Raw genomic sequence first — 19,582 nt, 5'->3', positions numbered from 1 at the left:
CTGTGTAAATTGGCCTTTAGAAGAAGAATCTCGGATTCCATCCACATCCTCTCCTCTTTTTTTTTGAAAGGTAACAAAATCATAAAAGCTTTGGCTTGGCTATGGCTATTTTTAGAATTTTTTTGTGGGACGAATTCCCATATCCCATTTTTTATTTATTTATTTTTTAATTAAAGTATGATTTTATTAAGATAAAATATATATTAAGATTACTATAACTATATTCAAAGAAACAATCATGCAAAATGAAATGAATATAGTCCTAGTTTTAACCACATTAATGTAAATTTTGAGACAAAGAATGTTCAACTGTTTGTAAATTGCAATAAATTCCAATATTGATGGACAAAAAATGTTGAATGTTTCAAAAATTTAAAAAAACAGATGATTTCGTTTTTATTGACAGTTTAATGCAAAAGTTTGTTTTGATTTATTTTTTACATTATTTTAGATATTCTTTATATCTTATAGATTTTATTTTCACATATGTTTTTGTTTGTTTCTTAGTTTTGATTTCTAGTGCTTTTCATTATTTTTGTCAATATAAAAAGTTAGATAAGCCATTTTAAGTGTACAATTTGTGTTTTTTTGGTGCTATCGGCATTAAACATGTTAACAAATATATTGAAAAGGTCAGAGTTCAAACGTTGATGATGGCCACTTGGCTTAGTTTCTGGCATTTTGTCTTCATTTAGCTTTTCATCAGTTAGTGTAATTTCTGGCCCAAATTTGGTATTTCACTAAATTACCTTAACAAATTGCTCTTGCTCTAAATTTTTCCTTAGTAGAATTGCCAGTTAAAACAGATTTATGTTTCATTTGGCCCACTTGTAGTTCTCACTGTTTCATAGTTGCATTTTTTGTTGGTTTTGCTGTATCATTATTTTCCAAAGGCAAAATGCACATGTTTCAGTAATTCCTACATAAAGCAGGGCTGGAATATGAGTAATTTTCAAAAGATACAGTACTGAGAATCTGTATATAATAATGGAAAAAAACATAATATAACTTACTATTAAACTAATCTATAAAGCTCTGTCTACACTGTCAAACTATTTTGACAAAAAAAGTGGCACATCACATTTTTTTGTCACATAAAGTTTGATATTTTAGACGGAGCATGGTAATTTAAAGCTCTGTCTACACTCTCAAACTTTATGTGACAAAAAAATGTGATGTGCCCAAATAATGGACATGATGATGTCATGTACCATATTCAGGCACATCACTACCATATTTGGGCACATCACATTTATTTTTAACATAAAGTTTGATAGTGTAGACAGAGCTTTACACAGCAGATAGAATGACCTAAGGAGTAGGAATGTTAGCAAGAAAAGCCATTATTCCCTGAAAAATGACTCAATGAAAAACGACAAGATAGAAAGTGCAACGTTTGATGCTGGAAAACGTTAACGAAGATGATCATTTTAAGTAGTAAGAAAACAAAAGCACAATAAATCATTATGTTGGTATTCTTATTTGCCATTTCCCAATATCCGTGATGTGAATTAAACTTTAAGTAACTGCAGCTGGTTTTCTCAATGCACAACTTTGAAAAAAATGATGTCTATGGACGCTGAACTGTATGAATATTTCATCATTGTAGGATGAGAATGAACAAACAACAAAGCCAATCTAAATGCGTTACAATAATGTTCTGTTATCGACGCACAACTAAAAGAAAATTGTGTCAAGAGATTGAACTTGAAGACAATTTAATCGTTAATGATAAATTGGAAGAAAAATTCCAAAAGTCAATAAAAATACTTATTTCTTAATGCGCAATAAAATACAATTCCATCTTCAAAGCCAATAAATAGACTACTTTTTTTTTCATTTCTCAATGCACAATTTAACTTAACTGCACAAAATAATCTGTGTTCAGTGAACTGTAACACAATTTTAGTATTAATTCTAAAAGAAAATACCGAAGAAGCCAATAAAATAAGTAATTGGTCCATTTCTCATTGGACAACAACTAAGATAATCTGTGGATGTTGAACTGTAAACTTATTTCTTTATTTATTTTAAAAGAAAATACCAAAGCCAATAAAAGTAAAGTTTGATTAATTTATCAACGTAAAATAATGTACAGTATGGACACTTAAATCTTAAATAAATGGTTATGAAAATTTAGAAAGAAAGAAAATAACTGAAGAATGCATTTAAGCTACGGTACTTCAAATTTGAATAAAAATTTTCAGTTGCATTTATATTAAACTGAATCTGAGTGAATTTCGCCAATTCTCATTTCTGTATCTCTAATTTGAACAGTATCATATGCAAATTAGATAATACACATGTAATCAAGCCTAAACATTAACATAATATTAATACAGGCACCACATGTGATGTGTACAGTGTATGTCACTATTGGAATCATTAAACCTTTTTAACAATAACATGATACAGGCAGCACATGTGATATGTATGGGACACTATATATAGTATTTGCCTATGATACTAAATATCAGATAATATGCCATATATGTGAAGATAATTATAGAGTAAATATTTTGTAAAGTTGTACAGTCGACTCTCACAAACTTCCAAAAACTTGAAAATCTTCCCAAAACCAGATTTTTTATAAAAAAATTTAGTTTTCACCTTTACAAATACATTTGGATTACAATACCAGAATTTCTAAAAAGTTAAATTTAACAAAGCTAACCCAAAGGGTATTTGTGGGGAGAGAGACTGTTTGAAATTAGATGTTTATACAAATTTGGGTAAAACTATATGCCCAAGGTGGGTTAAAACTTAGTAGGGTACTACTAATAGTAGTACACTACGATATGTATGGTACTATAGCAGGCGTAAGAGAAGTAGTAAATAGTATGTCTAAAGTTTGTTTTGTTTTCCTTGACCTTTTGTACTTTCCAATCATATTATTTCATATTCCAACAGGTATTATTGCTGGTAATGGTACAATATTCTCAGGTGTTTTTTTTAAAGATTCCAATATTGAGACCACCAGCTATTTAAGACGGCTCGTAACTTAGACTCCCAGCAGGAGTAACTATCAAATCGTTGATTTTCAATAATTGGCGTATATCAAATAGGCAGATAATTGAAGTAGAAGAAATAGCCATTTTCACATGTCTGTCCTCTTTTTTTTTTTTAGTTATTGATTTACCTAAATTATTTATACATTTATTTATTTACTAATTATAATATATACAAGTCATTTTACTTGTTTGATACCCTGTTGTGCTATTAACTACTCCATCGTTTGATTTAAGAAATATACCATACTATTTCTTTTTTAAGCCCTTTCATATTGTGATGGGCCTATTCCTGAATATCAACATTTGTTGATTTAATATTCACACTGTACATTCATTTATTTATTACTATCTACAAGTCATTTTACTTTGATGCCCTGTTGTGCTAACTACTACTCTCTTTTAAACCCACCATGATGTTGTGGGCCTATTCCTGAACATTAACATTTAGTGTGTCAATACTGCAAAAAGGCTGTTAGGCATTGCCTTGTATCATTTCATTTCATGATCTATCAGGAAAGAGATAATTTAAATTTGAAAAAATATTTATTAAACATTTTTCTGTTAAATATACCATGTTAATGTCGCATTATCCACTTTGACCAAAAATTAAATTGAAAAAAAAATTTAGTTTACCTGAAAAACTGTAATTTAAAGCAAAAATAGTCAAATTGGCTGTCAGTGAATTTAACGATTTATTTTGTCATTTTATAAGTGAAGACATTTTTTTTCCTACGAAAGTGATTAAATTTTATATTAAAACTACAAAATACTCTATTCAGTCTGATTTAATTAATCTAAAATGTTCATGTTTTGTGGGACGTGCAATACATCTTTAAACTATAAAGCAATTTTATTTAGATTTTCTCAATTTTAATCTTTACACGTTTCTGCATTATCACTACTTTCTCCAGGAGTTCAGAAACATTTTTTTTTTACCAAGAGCAACATTTAAAAACTGTAATGTATAACATTTCCGGTGATTTATCAGTTTTATAGACGACACTATTTATGACATAATTATGCCGTAATATATGTAAACTGTAGCTATAAGTTATCAACATATATCTAGTTGTTGTCACCCTGACTGACAAATTATATTAGAGTTGTGACAGGACCCTTACTGACCCCTGTTTTGTGCCTAAGGAACCATGCCATTAATTTTGACAAATTGTCAAATATTGATATTATTTTTCATAACTGTCATCGGTTTTAATTTTTCAAAAAAATAATTGCCTTTTTATTCCAATAGTTATTTAAAATTATTTGGACATAAAATAATTTATACGTTTTGTACACACAAAAAATGAATACTTTCAGAATGATAATTTGATAACTACTTAGAAGAAAAATTTCCAAAATAAAAAAAAAAAATGTTTTTATTTGTTGACAATTGACATCTTCAATATGGAAGGATACACAAACTATTAGAAAAACTTACAAAAGGCTGAAAAACAAAAATCTAAACCCAAACCGAAGTATTTGAATACGCCCTCATCACTATACCAGCTTTCGGTCTAATTAAACCAAGGTCAGCACCAGTTCTGTCTTGGTCATCCTGGGCTTGAGAGCCTCCAACCCTAATCAATCTAAACTAGGTCTTCAGCAGTAAAACAATATACAGCAATTACACTGTAGTAGAATGATTACTGACACAGTTTTTTTTTCTTTTTATTTTCATACTGACATTTGAAATTATCTTGTCTCTGACAGCTGCCAGTCTAGTATTGATTGTTTTATCTTTTACAAATATCACGTCAAATACATTTAATTCGTCAAATTAGCCAAGCAAATCATGAAATATATCACTGCGTAATCGGAGATTTTAAGACGAATGCTGCCATCGCGGCTAATTATTTGACACAAAATATTGCACAAACAAATAGATTCCAAAATATATATTGGAGCTCTTTACTTCCTCTAGTATTCAGAAAATACTATCTCAAGCAATGAGGAGGAGTCAATCATGGCCAACTTCTATTCATGGGCCACACCCCTATTGGGCAACACCTATTTTATAGGGACCACCCCTATTAAGAGGATGTTTTCCTATTAAACGAACAAGGGGAAATTAAAACTATCTCCAATTTAGTGGGCACTCTAACTAATATTTGTTACATCCCGAAAATGTCCTCTTAATAGGAATTCTACTGTATAACAAAATATTCATTTTTATTAAGCTTTGTCTACACTATGAAACTAGTTTGAAAAAAAAATGTGATGTTCCCAAATATGGTGGTGATATGCGTGTCCAAATATGGGCACATCACATCACATAAAGTTTGATAGTGTAGACAGAGCTTTATGTAGTTTTATATAGTGACCTACATGTGGCAACCATTTGTAATCAATCAACTAAAAACTTGATAGTTTTACTGTTTTTAATCTAAACATTATCAATTACTTAAAGAAGATAAATGAAATTATTTAAGATGATAGTAGAAGATTTTTGGTTGAGATTTAAAAAATGAGTTTTTTTTATAAGGCTCACAGTAATAAATCTCCTGTATAATAATGCACCAAAACCCATGAGACTCGTGGCATAGTGTAATAGATATGCAAAGAAAGATATTGCAATTTATAAAAGTATTGATTGGGAAAAAAATATGTTTAGCTTTTCTCCCTGGTCCAAACAGTCAACTGCTCTTAATTATTATTTATGCCATTATTTGTTAATCTTACAAAATACTTTTTTCATTCGTTTACTATCTACTGTATCCAAGTTGATAAATCCAGAAAATAAATTTAATATAGTAAATGTGTATAAAATGTTATGTTAAAGATGTAGTGTCCCCAAAAACAACAAAAAATGAAGATTAGTAAAATCAGAATTTGAATAGGCTATTTTGTAATTTTAACCAAGTTATTCACTTCTATAGAAAAAAAAACAAAAGAAATAACTATTTCACTTATAAAAAGATAAAATAAATTGTTAATTTTACCAAAAGCCTAGGCAATTTAATAATAATTTTAAAATAAAATAATTTAATCAGTTAAATTTTTTTTTTTATTCAGTTTTTGGTAAATTGTTATGCGACATTTAAAACGGCATATTCAACCAAAAATTTGAAAAAAAAAAATATTTTCAAGGGGAACAATATATCTTTAATACTTTTTACCATATTTTTATTGTACGGTAAGTAAATATGTATAAAATACATATGGATACACAAATGGATACACAAATGTTGTATTCCAAAAGTGGTTTTCATATGTACTCAAAAGTTAAACATGCTTTTTTAATGGATGAAAAATGTCTTACCTTGGGAAGGAACTAACATCCAAATCTGGTCCAGAAGGCAAAATTAAATTCTGTTTTTGTTTTTCACGTGTCTGTGAGTTTTTATTGCGAGCACCCCACCTCACATGGAGATATAAATGCAGGTGTTTTCTTTCCTAATGACTATAGCCGTGTCTCGGTTGTTGAGGTATTATTTCTCAGCATATTAACATTTATACCTTAAAAGAACGTGGTGTGCTTCATCCCAAAAAAAAGATGCTTACCTCAGTTTGAATAAATTGATCCTGATAACAAGAAAAAAGAGAAATTGAATAGCGGTGCCATAATAATGTAATAAAATAAATTATATTATTGGATGCTCGTAAAATTTGTTTTGTGGTATTGTTGTAAAATTATAATAACTATAAAACAGACACATTTCTGGATCCATGCATATTCATTTTTTTTTTGTTTCATACTAAATAAATAACTTTGTCTTTGATTTTGTATCAATACTGTCGTAAATCATAATTATAACGCTTGAATTTCAAAATAAAATCTCCAAAAAAGCTTAATCATTACTGACCTTTAAATATCAACTTATGAACCGTAAAATGTTTTCCACATTTTACCTTTTACACTCCTGATATTTCAATACAGGAAAAGCGAATACAGAACAATATTGATAGGCCTATTTTTATTCAAGTCACATATTTTTCAAACAAATTCATTGTTTTTTCTCTGAAATAGTCGTTGCTACATACCCCAGGTAATTTCACAACACTCCACGGACTACCTAACATACTTTCAACTTCACTTAATATCAGATTTTGAGTGACAGCTTAGTATAATCTCTTTTTTTCATTTTTCCGGATGAATTTGTTTAAATGTCTTAGGATTTATTAAGGTTTTTTTTACCTGAAACCATTTGGATGAGTTGTAACAGTATGTAGATCTTTTTTGTGGTTTATCGGCCCTATAGTAACAAACAGGTTGAGTGAGACAAAATCATTTATGTCCTTTCGTTTTGTACAAATACTGTAATTCAGCGTTTTTATGTGATTGATTGAATAAAGATACTGAATTGGCTAATATGTAGCTGTTGAGTTGAAAAGTCATTCTGCATATGTCCAGAAACATTTGAGCATGTACAGAATGACTTTTAGACACAATAGGTGCGTAGCTGTGTGTCGCTATAATATGAATAAAAAACTATAATTATGACTAGTTAACTATAATTATGACTAGTTAACTATAATTATGACTAGTTAACTATAATTATGACTATAGCTCCATAATTATAGTTTTAGAAAAATAGAGACCTATATTTAGATTATTAATATTTTAATTTATTTTAAAGTTTTGTTACTGCTGTGCAGTTTTAATTAGTTTTAATGTTCATTCTTCTAGTTATTAGAATATATAAAGTTATACTTTATCGTAAAGCTCTGTCTACACTATCAAACTTGTTTGACAAAAAAAGAATGATGTTCCCAAATATGGTAGTGATGACATCATCATGTCATATTATGGGCACATCACATTTTTTGTCACATAATGTTTGATAGTGTGGACAAGGCTTTATGCAAATATTTTTTTCTTAGATTCATACCATGGAAATTTTACATGAATTCAATCAGTCTGTAAATAGAGTTTTTTCTTCATAGTTACTTTTAAAGCAAATAAAAATTCAATTTAAAGTTTGATAATGAAATTATTGTTTTTTCTTTCAGGATTGTCTTTATTACGAGCAATTAAAGAAGTATGCTATACAACATGACATGTTGGTGGACGACCTCATGTACAAGGTATAAACTATAGATATTTATTGTAATATCTGTTATGCAATAACCTTGGTTTATTTGTCTTTTTACTGATGCTTAAAGCTCTGTCTACACTATCAAACTTTATGTGACAAAAAAAAAGTGATGTGCCCATATATGGACATGATGATGTCATACCACTACCATATTTGGGCATATCACTACCATATTTGAACACATAACACTTTCTTGTCAAACTATTTGATAGTGTAGACAGAGCTTAAGCAAAAAAGGTACGAAAATAAATTTAAAAAATATAAAACTTTTTTTAAAAAGAATTTTAAAAAATGCTTTCTTATAATGATAAAATAATGTTCCATTTTTTATCCGGAAAAATGATAATTCAATTTTATCACAAATTTTTATAACTTTGTATCCAAAAAAAAAAAAAAAATCAAATAAAAAATACAAAATGCTCCTATTTTAAACATTGTTAATTAATCAATGTATATGTTCGTTTGAGATGAACAGAACTGATACAAAGTACTATAATTAATATTGATATTTTATTGGTTTTAATTATTGATCAAAGGTCAAAGGTAATTAATTAGCAATCAATTTTTTGTAAGTTATCAATTTTTAATGAAAGCCTTCCGCCAGATGAATTCACATTCACTATTTTATGGTTTTTAATTATTTATTAATCTCATGGCCTAAGGTTTACAATTGCAAATTTAAGAAAGTTCTAGCTGAATCATTTAAAAAAAAGATGTTTAATGAATATTTTCACTGTTATAAAATATTTTATTACTGTCCTAAGCTTCAATTTATTGCCAATTTTGCATTTTATTCATTTTAATAATACAAACTATAAATTCTCTTAAAAAATCTTTACTCATGCATAATTTTTTTTCCCCAACATTTTTGTAAGTCTTGCTTAAAGCTTGGTTCCCACTAGGACGCAGCACGAGGATGTAGGCACAATGCAAGAAAATTGACCAATCCCAGGTGATGGATTATTCGTCCTTTGTCATTGGTCAACTCACTTGCATTGTGGTTACGTCTTTGCATTGCGTCCCAGTGGGAACCAAGCTTTAGTAGTACAGTAGAACCTCTTGCATTGTGCTTATGTCTTTGCATTGCGTCCCAGTGTGAACCAAGCTTTAGTAGTACAGTAGAACCTCTTGCATTGTGCTTATGTCTTTGCATTGCGTACCAGTGGGAACCAAGCTTTAGTAGTACAGTAGAACCTCTTGCATTGTGCTTATGTCTTTGCATTGCGTACCAGTGGGAACCAAGCTTTAGTAGTACAGTAGAACCTCTTGCATTGTGCTTATGTCTTTGCATTGCGTACCAGTGGGAACCAAGCTTTAGTAGTACAGTAGAACCTCTTGCATTGTGCTTATGTCTTTGCATTGCGTACCAGTGGGAACCAAGCTTTAGTAGTACAGTAGAACCTCTTGCATTGTGCTTATGTCTTTGCATTGCGTCCCAGTGGGAACCAAGCTTTAGTAGTACAGTAGAACCTCTTGCATTGTGCTTATGTCTTTGCATTGCGTACCAGTGGGAACCAAGCTTTAGTAGTACAGTAGAACCTCTTGCATTGTGCTTATGTCTTTGCATTGCGTACCAGTGGGAACCAAGCTTTAGTAGTACAGTAGAACCTCTTGCATTGTGCTTATGTCTTTGCATTGCGTCCCAGTGTGAACCAAGCTTTAGTAGTACAGTAGAACCTCTTGCATTGTGCTTATGTCTTTGCATTGCGTCCCAGTGGGAACCAAGCTTTAGTAGTACAGTAGAACCTCTTGCATTGTGCTTATGTCTTTGCATTGCGTCCCAGTGGGAACCAAGCTTTAGTAGTACAGTAGAACCTCTTGCATTGTGCTTATGTCTTTGCATTGCGTCCCAGTGTGAACCAAGCTTTAGTAGTACAGTAGAACCTCTTGCATTGTGCTTATGTCTTAGCATTGCGTACCAGTGGGAACCAAGCTTTAGTAGTACAGTAGAACCTCTTGCATTGTGCTTATGTCTTTGCATTGCGTCCCAGTGGGAACCAAGCTTTAGTAGTACAGTAGAACCTCTTGCATTGTGCTTATGTCTTTGCATTGCGTCCCAGTGGGAACCAAGCTTTAGTAGTACAGTAGAACCTCTAACTAGGGGACAGATTCAGCACCTAAATGTTCCCTGAATAGTGGCCACAATATTAAAACATATATTAGCCCCAGTTGGTTTCATAGGATACCTTACCCCTTAATTTTAAAGAATAATGGATCATTTTATTAAAGCAGATCAATCATCATGACATAAGCCCATTTCTTTTTTAAAAATGTTTTTTGTTATAATAAACAATATAATCAAGTGTGAACTAAGCTTTAAGCAGACTTACAAAAATGTTAGAAAAAAAATATTATGCATAAAGTAAAGATTATTATCTATTTTAAGACAATTTACAGTTTGTGTTATTAAAATGAATAAAATGTTAAACAAATTAATGCTACCCTTTAATTTCAAAGAATAATTGATCATACTGTAGTCAACAGTTAGTATAAAGTTCAAAGAAAAAAAATACATTCATAGTTTAAGTAAATTATGTTTCTGTATGTAAAGTTAAAACAAAAAGATATGTTTTGAAGGCCTATGTTGAGTTTAAGACTTAGCTGTAAGCCTCAATAATTGTTCAGTTTATGTAAGCATTATGCCAGCATGATGTAAGGGATTTGTTTGACGGATATCGCAAGTTGAATGTTCTCATAGTTAGATAATTTTAATTCCATGGAATTGTTTTTGAAAAGTATGTATAAACAAAGAAACGGAACAAAATAAGTGCGTTTAAAGTTTAATAGTAGGAAGTCATATCAGTGAGATTTTAGTATATTCTTTATTGAAGAGGTAAACTGTATTAATTCAATATAAAGGCCCATTCACACTAGGACGATAACGATCGACGATAATAGACAATAATTTGCATTTTTCATACATAAAATAAAAGAAATATAAAACCTTTTCATTCTAGAACTATAGAATAACCATCTATGCTTCCTTTCAATCAAATGACGTCATGATTAGTAAGAGCAATAATATTTTATTGTTTTTATGTATCATGACGTCATTTGATTGGAATTTTAAAAATATTATTTTTATCAAAGACAGCATAAATGATTATTCTATAGTCCTAGAACGAAACCCTTTCTAATTTCTTTTGTTTTATGTTAAAAAAATGCATGCTTATATATTTATCGTCTATCGTTATCGTCCTAGTGTGAATGGGCCTTTAAGCTCTGTCTACACTATCAAACTTTATGTTATATGTTTATTTTTTGTCAAACTAGTAAAAATTGTATAATGAATCCATGTTATTTTTAACTAGATTTAGTTATGATTTTTCAATTGTGCTAATTGTGGTATGAACAAAATTCAAGCGGTTTTGAGTTCGAATCCAACAAGAACTTGATTGCAATAACTAGCATTTATGACAATGGAAGTGATGCTCAAACTACCATGACAAACATCTTTTAAATTGAGAACTTTTTTTATAAAGTATAAGTGTTATGCGCGATTTGAACGACTTGCGCAATTTGAAATTGCACAAGAATTTTCTTGCGCAATTTGAAATTGCGCAAAGAATTCTTGCGCAATTTCAATATTAAATTGCGCAATCAACTTGCGCAATTTCAAATTGCGCAAAAAAATCAATCAATCAATTGCGCAATTTACAAATTGTGCAGCGCAATTTGAAATTGCGCAAGATAGTTCTTGCGCAATATGACACCTTTGCGCAATTTGAAAACGAACTGTTTGTTTATTTTTATTATTGTACTCATTTGTTGTTGAGAATGGTTTAGAAAGGTCGATCTTCTTTGTTATTAAATTTAATTTTTAAGTTAAATAGTAAACGTCTAATAATTCGTAATAATTATTGTTTCTAAAAAAATCCAATTGTTATTAGTATTATTAATCGTCATCATTAGTACTGATATTTGAATTGAAATTATTATATTACTATTGGTATTTATTATGCCTTCTCCTCATATTATGTGTGAATATGGTATTTTATAGAACCATTGGGAATTCGAGTTTTTTTTTATTCGGAAAATTGAATGAAAATTCGAGAGGGAGGCTCCCGGGAGGATAAGGAAATGCGATATTATCTTTAATTTTGAATCATTCTTAGAAATTACTATAAAAATATGGGCGTGCATGATTTCACAATCTGTCGAAAAACCTTGCGCAATTTGCAGATTACTTGCGCAATTTAATACGTTGCTTGCGCAATTTGAAACACATGTTTCAATTCAAATTGCGCAAGGAATTTTTTGCGCAATTTAAAATTGCGCAAGAAAATACTTGCGCAATTTCAAATTGCGCAAATCGTTCAAATCGCGCATAACATAAGTATAATAGTTTTACTATTCGTATGTAGCACATATAGGCAGGCTCTCAGAGTGCTGTATAAATTGAAGTTAAATAAAATAAAAAGCCAAAATTGTTTGAAATGAAAAAGCTTGTTGGAAAAGAAAAGTCTTCAGCCGACACTATAAAACTTTATGTGACAAAAAAATGTGACATGCCCATATATGGACATGATGATGTCATATCACTACCATATTTGGAAACATCACTTTTTTTGTAAAATTATAGTTTGATTATGTAGACAGAGCTTTAGAAGTTCAAATTATCACAATCCAAATTTTAAATTGTTATGAAATTTATTTGTGATTTTTTTCCTCATCTTAAAAAAGCACATCGCATTTATAATTATTGTCTATATACATTCGATTATGACATACAATACATTTTTGTTCACAGGATGTAAAATTGACGGCAACAAATGACGACCAGTACTTTGTCTTTGAAGATAATCTCTATCAAGTTTTATTCCTATTCAGTCGCGATACGTACATCCTCAAACATTTTGCTAACAGTTCCGCAATTCCCGCTAAGTCATATATACGAGGTTTGTTTATTTTAATTTTATGTCTTTAGGCAATGTGGACAAGGATTACCAATAGTTAATGTATCACTGTCCTATCAGATAGGTGGTAATCTTCTTTACTGTATTTGTATTTGTTTACTCCATAACAATGTTATTTTTCACCCAATAAACTTTTAGTGTATTCTTCTTCAGTTCATTATTATATATGTGTAGTTATTTTTATGTATTCTTTGTACGATAAAGTCAGTATAATATTTATTATACAGTGATTTTGTATTCTGTATGACAATATCAATACAATATACAGTGATTTCGTATCTTCTTTACGACAAAGTCAGTACAATGTTTAATATATACAGTGATTTCGTGTATTGTTTACGACACCATCAGCGCACAAGGTTTTAATATACAGTGATGTTGTATATATTCTCTATACTCTGTCAGCACATTGATATACAATGATCTGTATAATTATTTTCCACTGTAACGGTGTTTTAAGCTACAATGATTGAAAATATATTCTTTTACTCTGAAAGAAGTGATTTGATATATGGTTGAAAATATTTCATCAACCTCTTCAATGTGATAGCATCAAAGTGATTTAATGTGTACTCCGTAATCCAGTGAGTTCTTTACGTCAACGACCACGGCTCATTTATTTAATTTAGGGTCTGCGTCGTAGGATTATTGGTATCAAGCAAGTGCTGGTTCTATTAGTAGACGATGCATCACCATAATTTAAAACGACTCTGAAGATTTTCTTCTCATTATTGCCCTTTTCTTGGCACATTCAAGTGGAGTTTTATTTAATTTTCTCACGTAATACTTGTCACTATCGCCAGCCGTAATCTTATTTTTTAGTCTTCTGCAACGTCGCAGACAAACAAATGTTTTCATCACTTTTTTTTATGTTAGTGGGAATAATTCATGAGATTGTATTTTTTTGTTATTTCTTACATTTTCAAAAATTCTTCTTAATGTATGTATATGTCTTTTAAATCAGATATCCTTAATCTCGCGATGGTTTTGAAATCATATGTACATCCCTAATACGTTTTAAAAATATGGTCCTCTGTCAAATAAATATTTGTATTCACTTATTACTAACCGGGTCAATATTGTTCCACTAACCGGGTCAATATTGTTCCACTAACGGGTCAATATAGTTCCACTAACCGGGTCAATATTGTTCCACTAACCGGGGAAATATTGTTCCACTAACCGGAGCAATATTGTTCCACTAACCGGGTCAATATAGTTCCACTAACCGGGTAATTTTTTAAATTTTAAAGTATTTTCCTGTAACACTATATAATTTAACATATTTATTCTCTCTTTAAGGAATGTTAGGTGTAGACGATTATTCCGTTGTTTACCCGCCTAATGGTGTCATTCCTTTCCATGGATTTTCAATGCTACGTAAGTACAGTAGTTAATGTTATTTTATTCCAATCATACTATCATTATCATATCATAATCGTTATTATCATTCAATTATCAGATCAGAAAATCATTGTATCAATACATATTTTCAACCTAAATACCATTTATGTTTGAAATGAAATTAAGTGTACAGTATAAGCCCTGTCATGCCTGTTATGAGCTCTGGGTCAGCCTTTTGAGAAAAAAAATATTATATGCATACATACATTCTATATTTGTCAAAAAACTTCAAATAGAATATCAGGTAAACCGGAACCCCCAGAAGCCCAAAAAGGCTAGTTACATATATACAGTAGTACAGAGGGGCCAAGACTATATCACAAATAAACACACACAAACAAGAAATAAAAAAATAACCAGAACTACACATAGTAAATTATCACTATAAGATTTAATAAAAGATAAATATTGATATTTAAAGGAATTAATTGATTTTAAATTATTAATAACTGGATCAATATTGTTCGACTAACCGAGTCAACATTGTTCCACTAACCGGGTCAATATTGTTCCACTACCCAAGTCAATATTGTTCGACTAAACCAAGTCAATATTGTTCGACTATGAGTTAATATTGTTCCACTAACCGGGTCAATATTGTTCCACTAACCGAGTCAATATTGTTTCACTAATCGAGTCAATATTGTTCCACTAACCAAGTCAATATTGTTCCACTAACCGGGTCAATATTGTTCCAATGACCGGGTCAATATTGTTTCACTAACCAGGTCAATATCGTTCCACAAACCGGATCAATATTGTTCCAGGTATATAATTCAGTGGTTTAGTTGAATGTTTCAAACTAATATTATGCGTTTTTACTTATTAGTTGTACCGCTTTGTTTTGTATTCGATGATCCAGTGAAGTTGTATTTTAATTTTCGTGAACTTTATTGCCGTCATTTTCACCGACTTCACACAATATCCTCTCATGAACAGGTGAGATATTTTAAAAATATTATTTAAAGGAAAAAATAGTTATTACCAAAACTGTCAAAAGTTTATTTTTATGGATGTTGCTACCAAAATGTAAACAACTAAAATTAAGTGGTTAGCAAAATTTGAATTTGTATTACAAAATTCACAAAACTCTTAAAGCATTTTACAAAAAGGTCAATAGTACTGTTCATTATCATTGTTAAATATCACTTTTCTGTTCATTGGAACTAATACTGAACAACATGTGATATGTAATTAACCAATCAAATGGCAGAGTTACACCCAGATAAACATTTAAAACAATGGAGAAATTATTTATTAAATAATTACTCCATGTTATAACTAACCCACATCTCAAAACACCTTTGTGCCACCTTATTGCCTAAGTCACATATTGGAATTTAAACGTAGTTTCAAAGACAATTGAATCACTTGATTCTTGTAACCAATCTAACCTCTTTTATTTAATAACTTTCTCTAATTGGACACTTCAAAGAACCCTGTCAATTTACATTCATTATCAAGTTGTAGATCCCTACGAAATATTGACATGTTTAATAGATACCGCAGGCTACTAGCTAATAAATTGCAAACAAGTAAATAAAAACCTCAAAGAATTTTCATTCGTTTTGTAATATATACATAAATGAGGTGCTGTTTGACTTTGACCTGCTTAACTTTGATATTAAACAATTTCTCAAATGAATGAACCACATTCGACACATTGTCAAGTTTTATTAGAGTTATGAAAGAATAAATTGTCTTTTTTTTCTTTGCAGTTTAAGCAGTCAAATTATGAATAATGATCTCGTAATTTGGCTTGTTTATGTTTTATTGAGATATTTTGCTATGTTTTAAAACATATGTAATATTAAGGTCTGTCCACACTATCAAACTAGTTTGAAAAAAACAGTGTGATGTTCTTAAATATGGTAGTGATATGCTAAAATATGGTAGTGATGCTAAAATATGGTAGTGATATGCTAAAATATGGTAGTGATATGCTAAAATATGGTAGTGATATGACATCATCATGTCCATATATGGACACATCACATTTGTGACATAAGGTTTGATAGTGTAGACAGAGCTTTAGTATTTGCTTTGTAGCATACGTCGAATACTTTGGATTGTCTTTTGGTTTCTAATCAGTTTTACCAGTAAATTTGCAACCACTTTCAGAATTTTATACAAAATTATTTTGAATTAACATATAAGATTAATTATTATTATTTTTTAGGGAATATTGTCAATCTGTGTGCTGTTTGAGACTATTTTGCAGTGTCGACAACCGCAGTTATTTTTGCATCTTAAAGAAAAGGGAGCTCATCCGTAAGTTGCATCATAAAAATAGACCATGCAATCAACAGATAACTTTCCATCGAGCAAAACCATTACAAAAAACTGAACTTGCAATAGTACTTTTAAATCATTAAAATATGATGAAATAATACACAAATTGCTGCAGTTACATGTTTACAAATATATTTATTACCTTTGGGATTGAACTTATCAACAATTTATAAATATTAATTTTCTTTTATTACAGTTTAAAAATTGCATTTAAATGGTTGATGCGAGCTTTTTCAGGATACCTGGCCGCTGATCAGTTGCTATATTTATGGGATCGTATTCTGGCTTATGGTACATTAGAATTATTAGCAGGTATGCGTTTATGTTTTTTACTTTAACTACAGTTAAAAGAATCAAATATGCAGTTAAAATGTGAAACATTTATTAGCTAATTTTACATTTTTTTTTATCATCATAAAATTCAAACATAATATTCAAAAGAATTTTTTTTTTATTATCACGTACAAGAAAATAAATTACTAAGTAGAGAATTAAGAAGTCTTAATGTTACTTTAATTTCTATTATTTTAATGCAACTTCTAATAATACGTGGATCAAGATATTATAAATCTCAGGTTACTTATTATTTTAATAAACAAATTTACGTCTTAACAATCAACTTATCATAAGATCGATGTTGTTATCTTTTTTAGTCCTTGCAGCAGCTATATTTTCTTTTCGTCGGGTGAACTTGATGGAGACATCATCGTATGCCGCGGCTGAAGCCGTGTTAGCTGACATTACGACGATGAAAGTATTGCCATTGCTTCAAGTGTTCCTCTTCTCAAATAGTTGATGCATCTACTTGGCTACAACGGTAAATCTAATATTTAATAGTATTATTATTTATTTATTTAATGTCAAATTTCAGTGGTCAGAGAGACTGATGTCTTACTGTCCCATCTGAAGCACAATGTAATGAGATTGAGTATATTGCATGTGGACACAAGATGGCGCCTAGTTGTCTGTCTCATTTGACCAATGTCTTTTACTGTCCCAACTGAAGCACAATGTAATGAGATTGAGTATATTGCATGAGGACACAAGATGGCACCTAGTCTTCTGTCTCATTTGACCAATGTCTTACTGTCCCAACTGAAGCACAATGTAATGAGATTGAGTATATTGCATGAGGACACAAGATGGCACCTAGTCTTCTGTCTCATTTGACCATTGTCTTACTGTCCCAACTGAAGCACAATGTAATGAGATTGAGTATATTGCATGAGGACACAAGATGGCACCTAGTCTTCTGTCTCATTTGACCAATGTCTTTTACTGTCCCAACTGAAGCACAATGTAATGAGATTGAGTATATTGCATGAGGACACAAGATGGCACCTAGTCTTCTGTCTCATTTGACCATTGTCTTACTGTCTCAACTGAAGCACAATGTAGTGAAATTGAGTATATTGCATGTGGACACAAGATGGCGCCTAGTTGTCTGTCTTCTCATGAGTCTAATGTCTTAATGTCCCTTCTGAAGCACAATGTAATGAGATTTAATATATTGCATGTGGACACAAGTTGGCGCCTAGTCTTCTGTCTTCTCATAACACCAATGTCTTAATGTCCCATTTGAAGCACAGCGTAATGAGACACAAGATGGCGCCTAGTTTTCTGTCTTCTTATGATACCAATGTCTTATTGTCCGATCTGAAGCACAATGTAATGAGATTGAATATATTGTATGTGGACACAAGATGGCGCCCCTAGTCTTCACAATGTAATGAAATGAATATATTGACTCGACTCGTGCCCTTATACAGGTCAGATTCTTTACTATTGTGCAATTTCCATGTCAGGTATGTAAAAGAAAGTTATAAAGTGGAAAATTCTAAAACATCTTCTAAAAATAAATATACAATGTACAAATATTGTTTTTTTGCAAGTAAAAGTTTTTTCTGATAAAGTTTGCCCCATTAATGAGAAAAGTGTATAGTGTTATTTTCAGATCCGAAACTGACTCCAAACTTGTCCACTTTTAATAAATCAACCTCTAACTACCACTGTCACAATTCGATCCTCGTTTTGTATTTAATTTAATTTAACAGTAAGTTACATATAATGAAGAAAAAAGGTAAAAGCTCACTTTGATTTCCAAAATTGACACTATCGTTGTTTATATCACAAACGGTAGATTCTTATAGAGAAAGCAAACAAAACCATTTAGAAGGAAATTGAATCTTTCAAAGGTTTTTCTTAACCACTTAATTTTTTTTAAAGTGTCCTGTCCTATTTAGTTTTGTTTGATATATAAAGCTATTTAACTCGTTTACAAAGAGATTGTGATTTAAATTGCTGACGTCTCAGGATATCTTTTATATTACATTTGATAAAGCTACGGCCAAATTAAACTTGCCATCAATAAACAAATCTGCTTTAGCCTGATCAAGTTTTAGGTGTGATTTAAATTTATTTTGCTATTAAAGTGAGTGCGACACTTTAACTTAAAGTTAGCGTAGCGCTTTAACTTACTGCCTTATATGCTTATATTTTCTTTGTAGTTTTTGAGAAATCTTTCTTACTACAAGTTTTGTTACAGAACATTCATACAATTTTGATACACATGTTTTTGTCACTGTATTTACAATAATTGTCCAGTATCATAGACAGGTTCCTAGATACAGCATCATATGTGTGTTACATGTGATAATGGAATTATTTTTAATGTTACAGTATATACAAACATGTTTATGAATCAGAATCTATGATACATACCTCGCATGTTAGGTTTTTTAGTTAAAATAAAATAAAATAAATTTACCCAGATGAAGATTTCTTCATGGGCGTAGTTATATTCAGTGGGTGAAACAAAACAATTTAACCAGTATTTAACTAAGCCTAATTGTAGACAAATTCATTCATACTGTATCCCATGTCCGCCATATTTTTCAGGTTACTGTAGTAAATACAGCATCAC

The 19,582-nt window shown here is 30.5% G+C and overlaps 1 protein-coding gene across 2 annotated transcripts in view; it reads left to right on the top strand.

Moving 5' to 3' along the window:
• Nucleotides 1–19,582, top strand: part of LOC140050244 (TBC1 domain family member 19-like) — a 59,089-nt gene that overhangs the window by 26,278 nt on the left and 13,229 nt on the right. For both annotated transcript variants that reach the window (XR_011845376.1, XM_072095354.1), the window contains exons 10-16: nucleotides 7,962–8,036; nucleotides 12,798–12,945; nucleotides 14,266–14,343; nucleotides 15,197–15,306; nucleotides 16,547–16,638; nucleotides 16,856–16,971; nucleotides 17,313–17,476. Coding sequence is in view for 1 of the 2 variants with exons in the window: in XM_072095354.1 (XP_071951455.1) it covers nucleotides 7,962–8,036; nucleotides 12,798–12,945; nucleotides 14,266–14,343; nucleotides 15,197–15,306; nucleotides 16,547–16,638; nucleotides 16,856–16,971; nucleotides 17,313–17,455 (762 nt within the window). In the remaining variant the exon portion in view is untranslated. The remainder of the gene's footprint in view (nucleotides 1–7,961; nucleotides 8,037–12,797; nucleotides 12,946–14,265; nucleotides 14,344–15,196; nucleotides 15,307–16,546; nucleotides 16,639–16,855; nucleotides 16,972–17,312; nucleotides 17,477–19,582) is intronic.

Source organism: Antedon mediterranea, chromosome 5 (genome assembly GCF_964355755.1).
Source record: "Antedon mediterranea chromosome 5, ecAntMedi1.1, whole genome shotgun sequence".
Lineage (NCBI taxonomy): Eukaryota > Metazoa > Echinodermata > Crinoidea > Comatulida > Antedonidae > Antedon > Antedon mediterranea.
The sequence above is the reverse complement of the archived record's forward strand: the minus strand, read 5'-3'. Positions and strand labels throughout refer to the sequence as shown.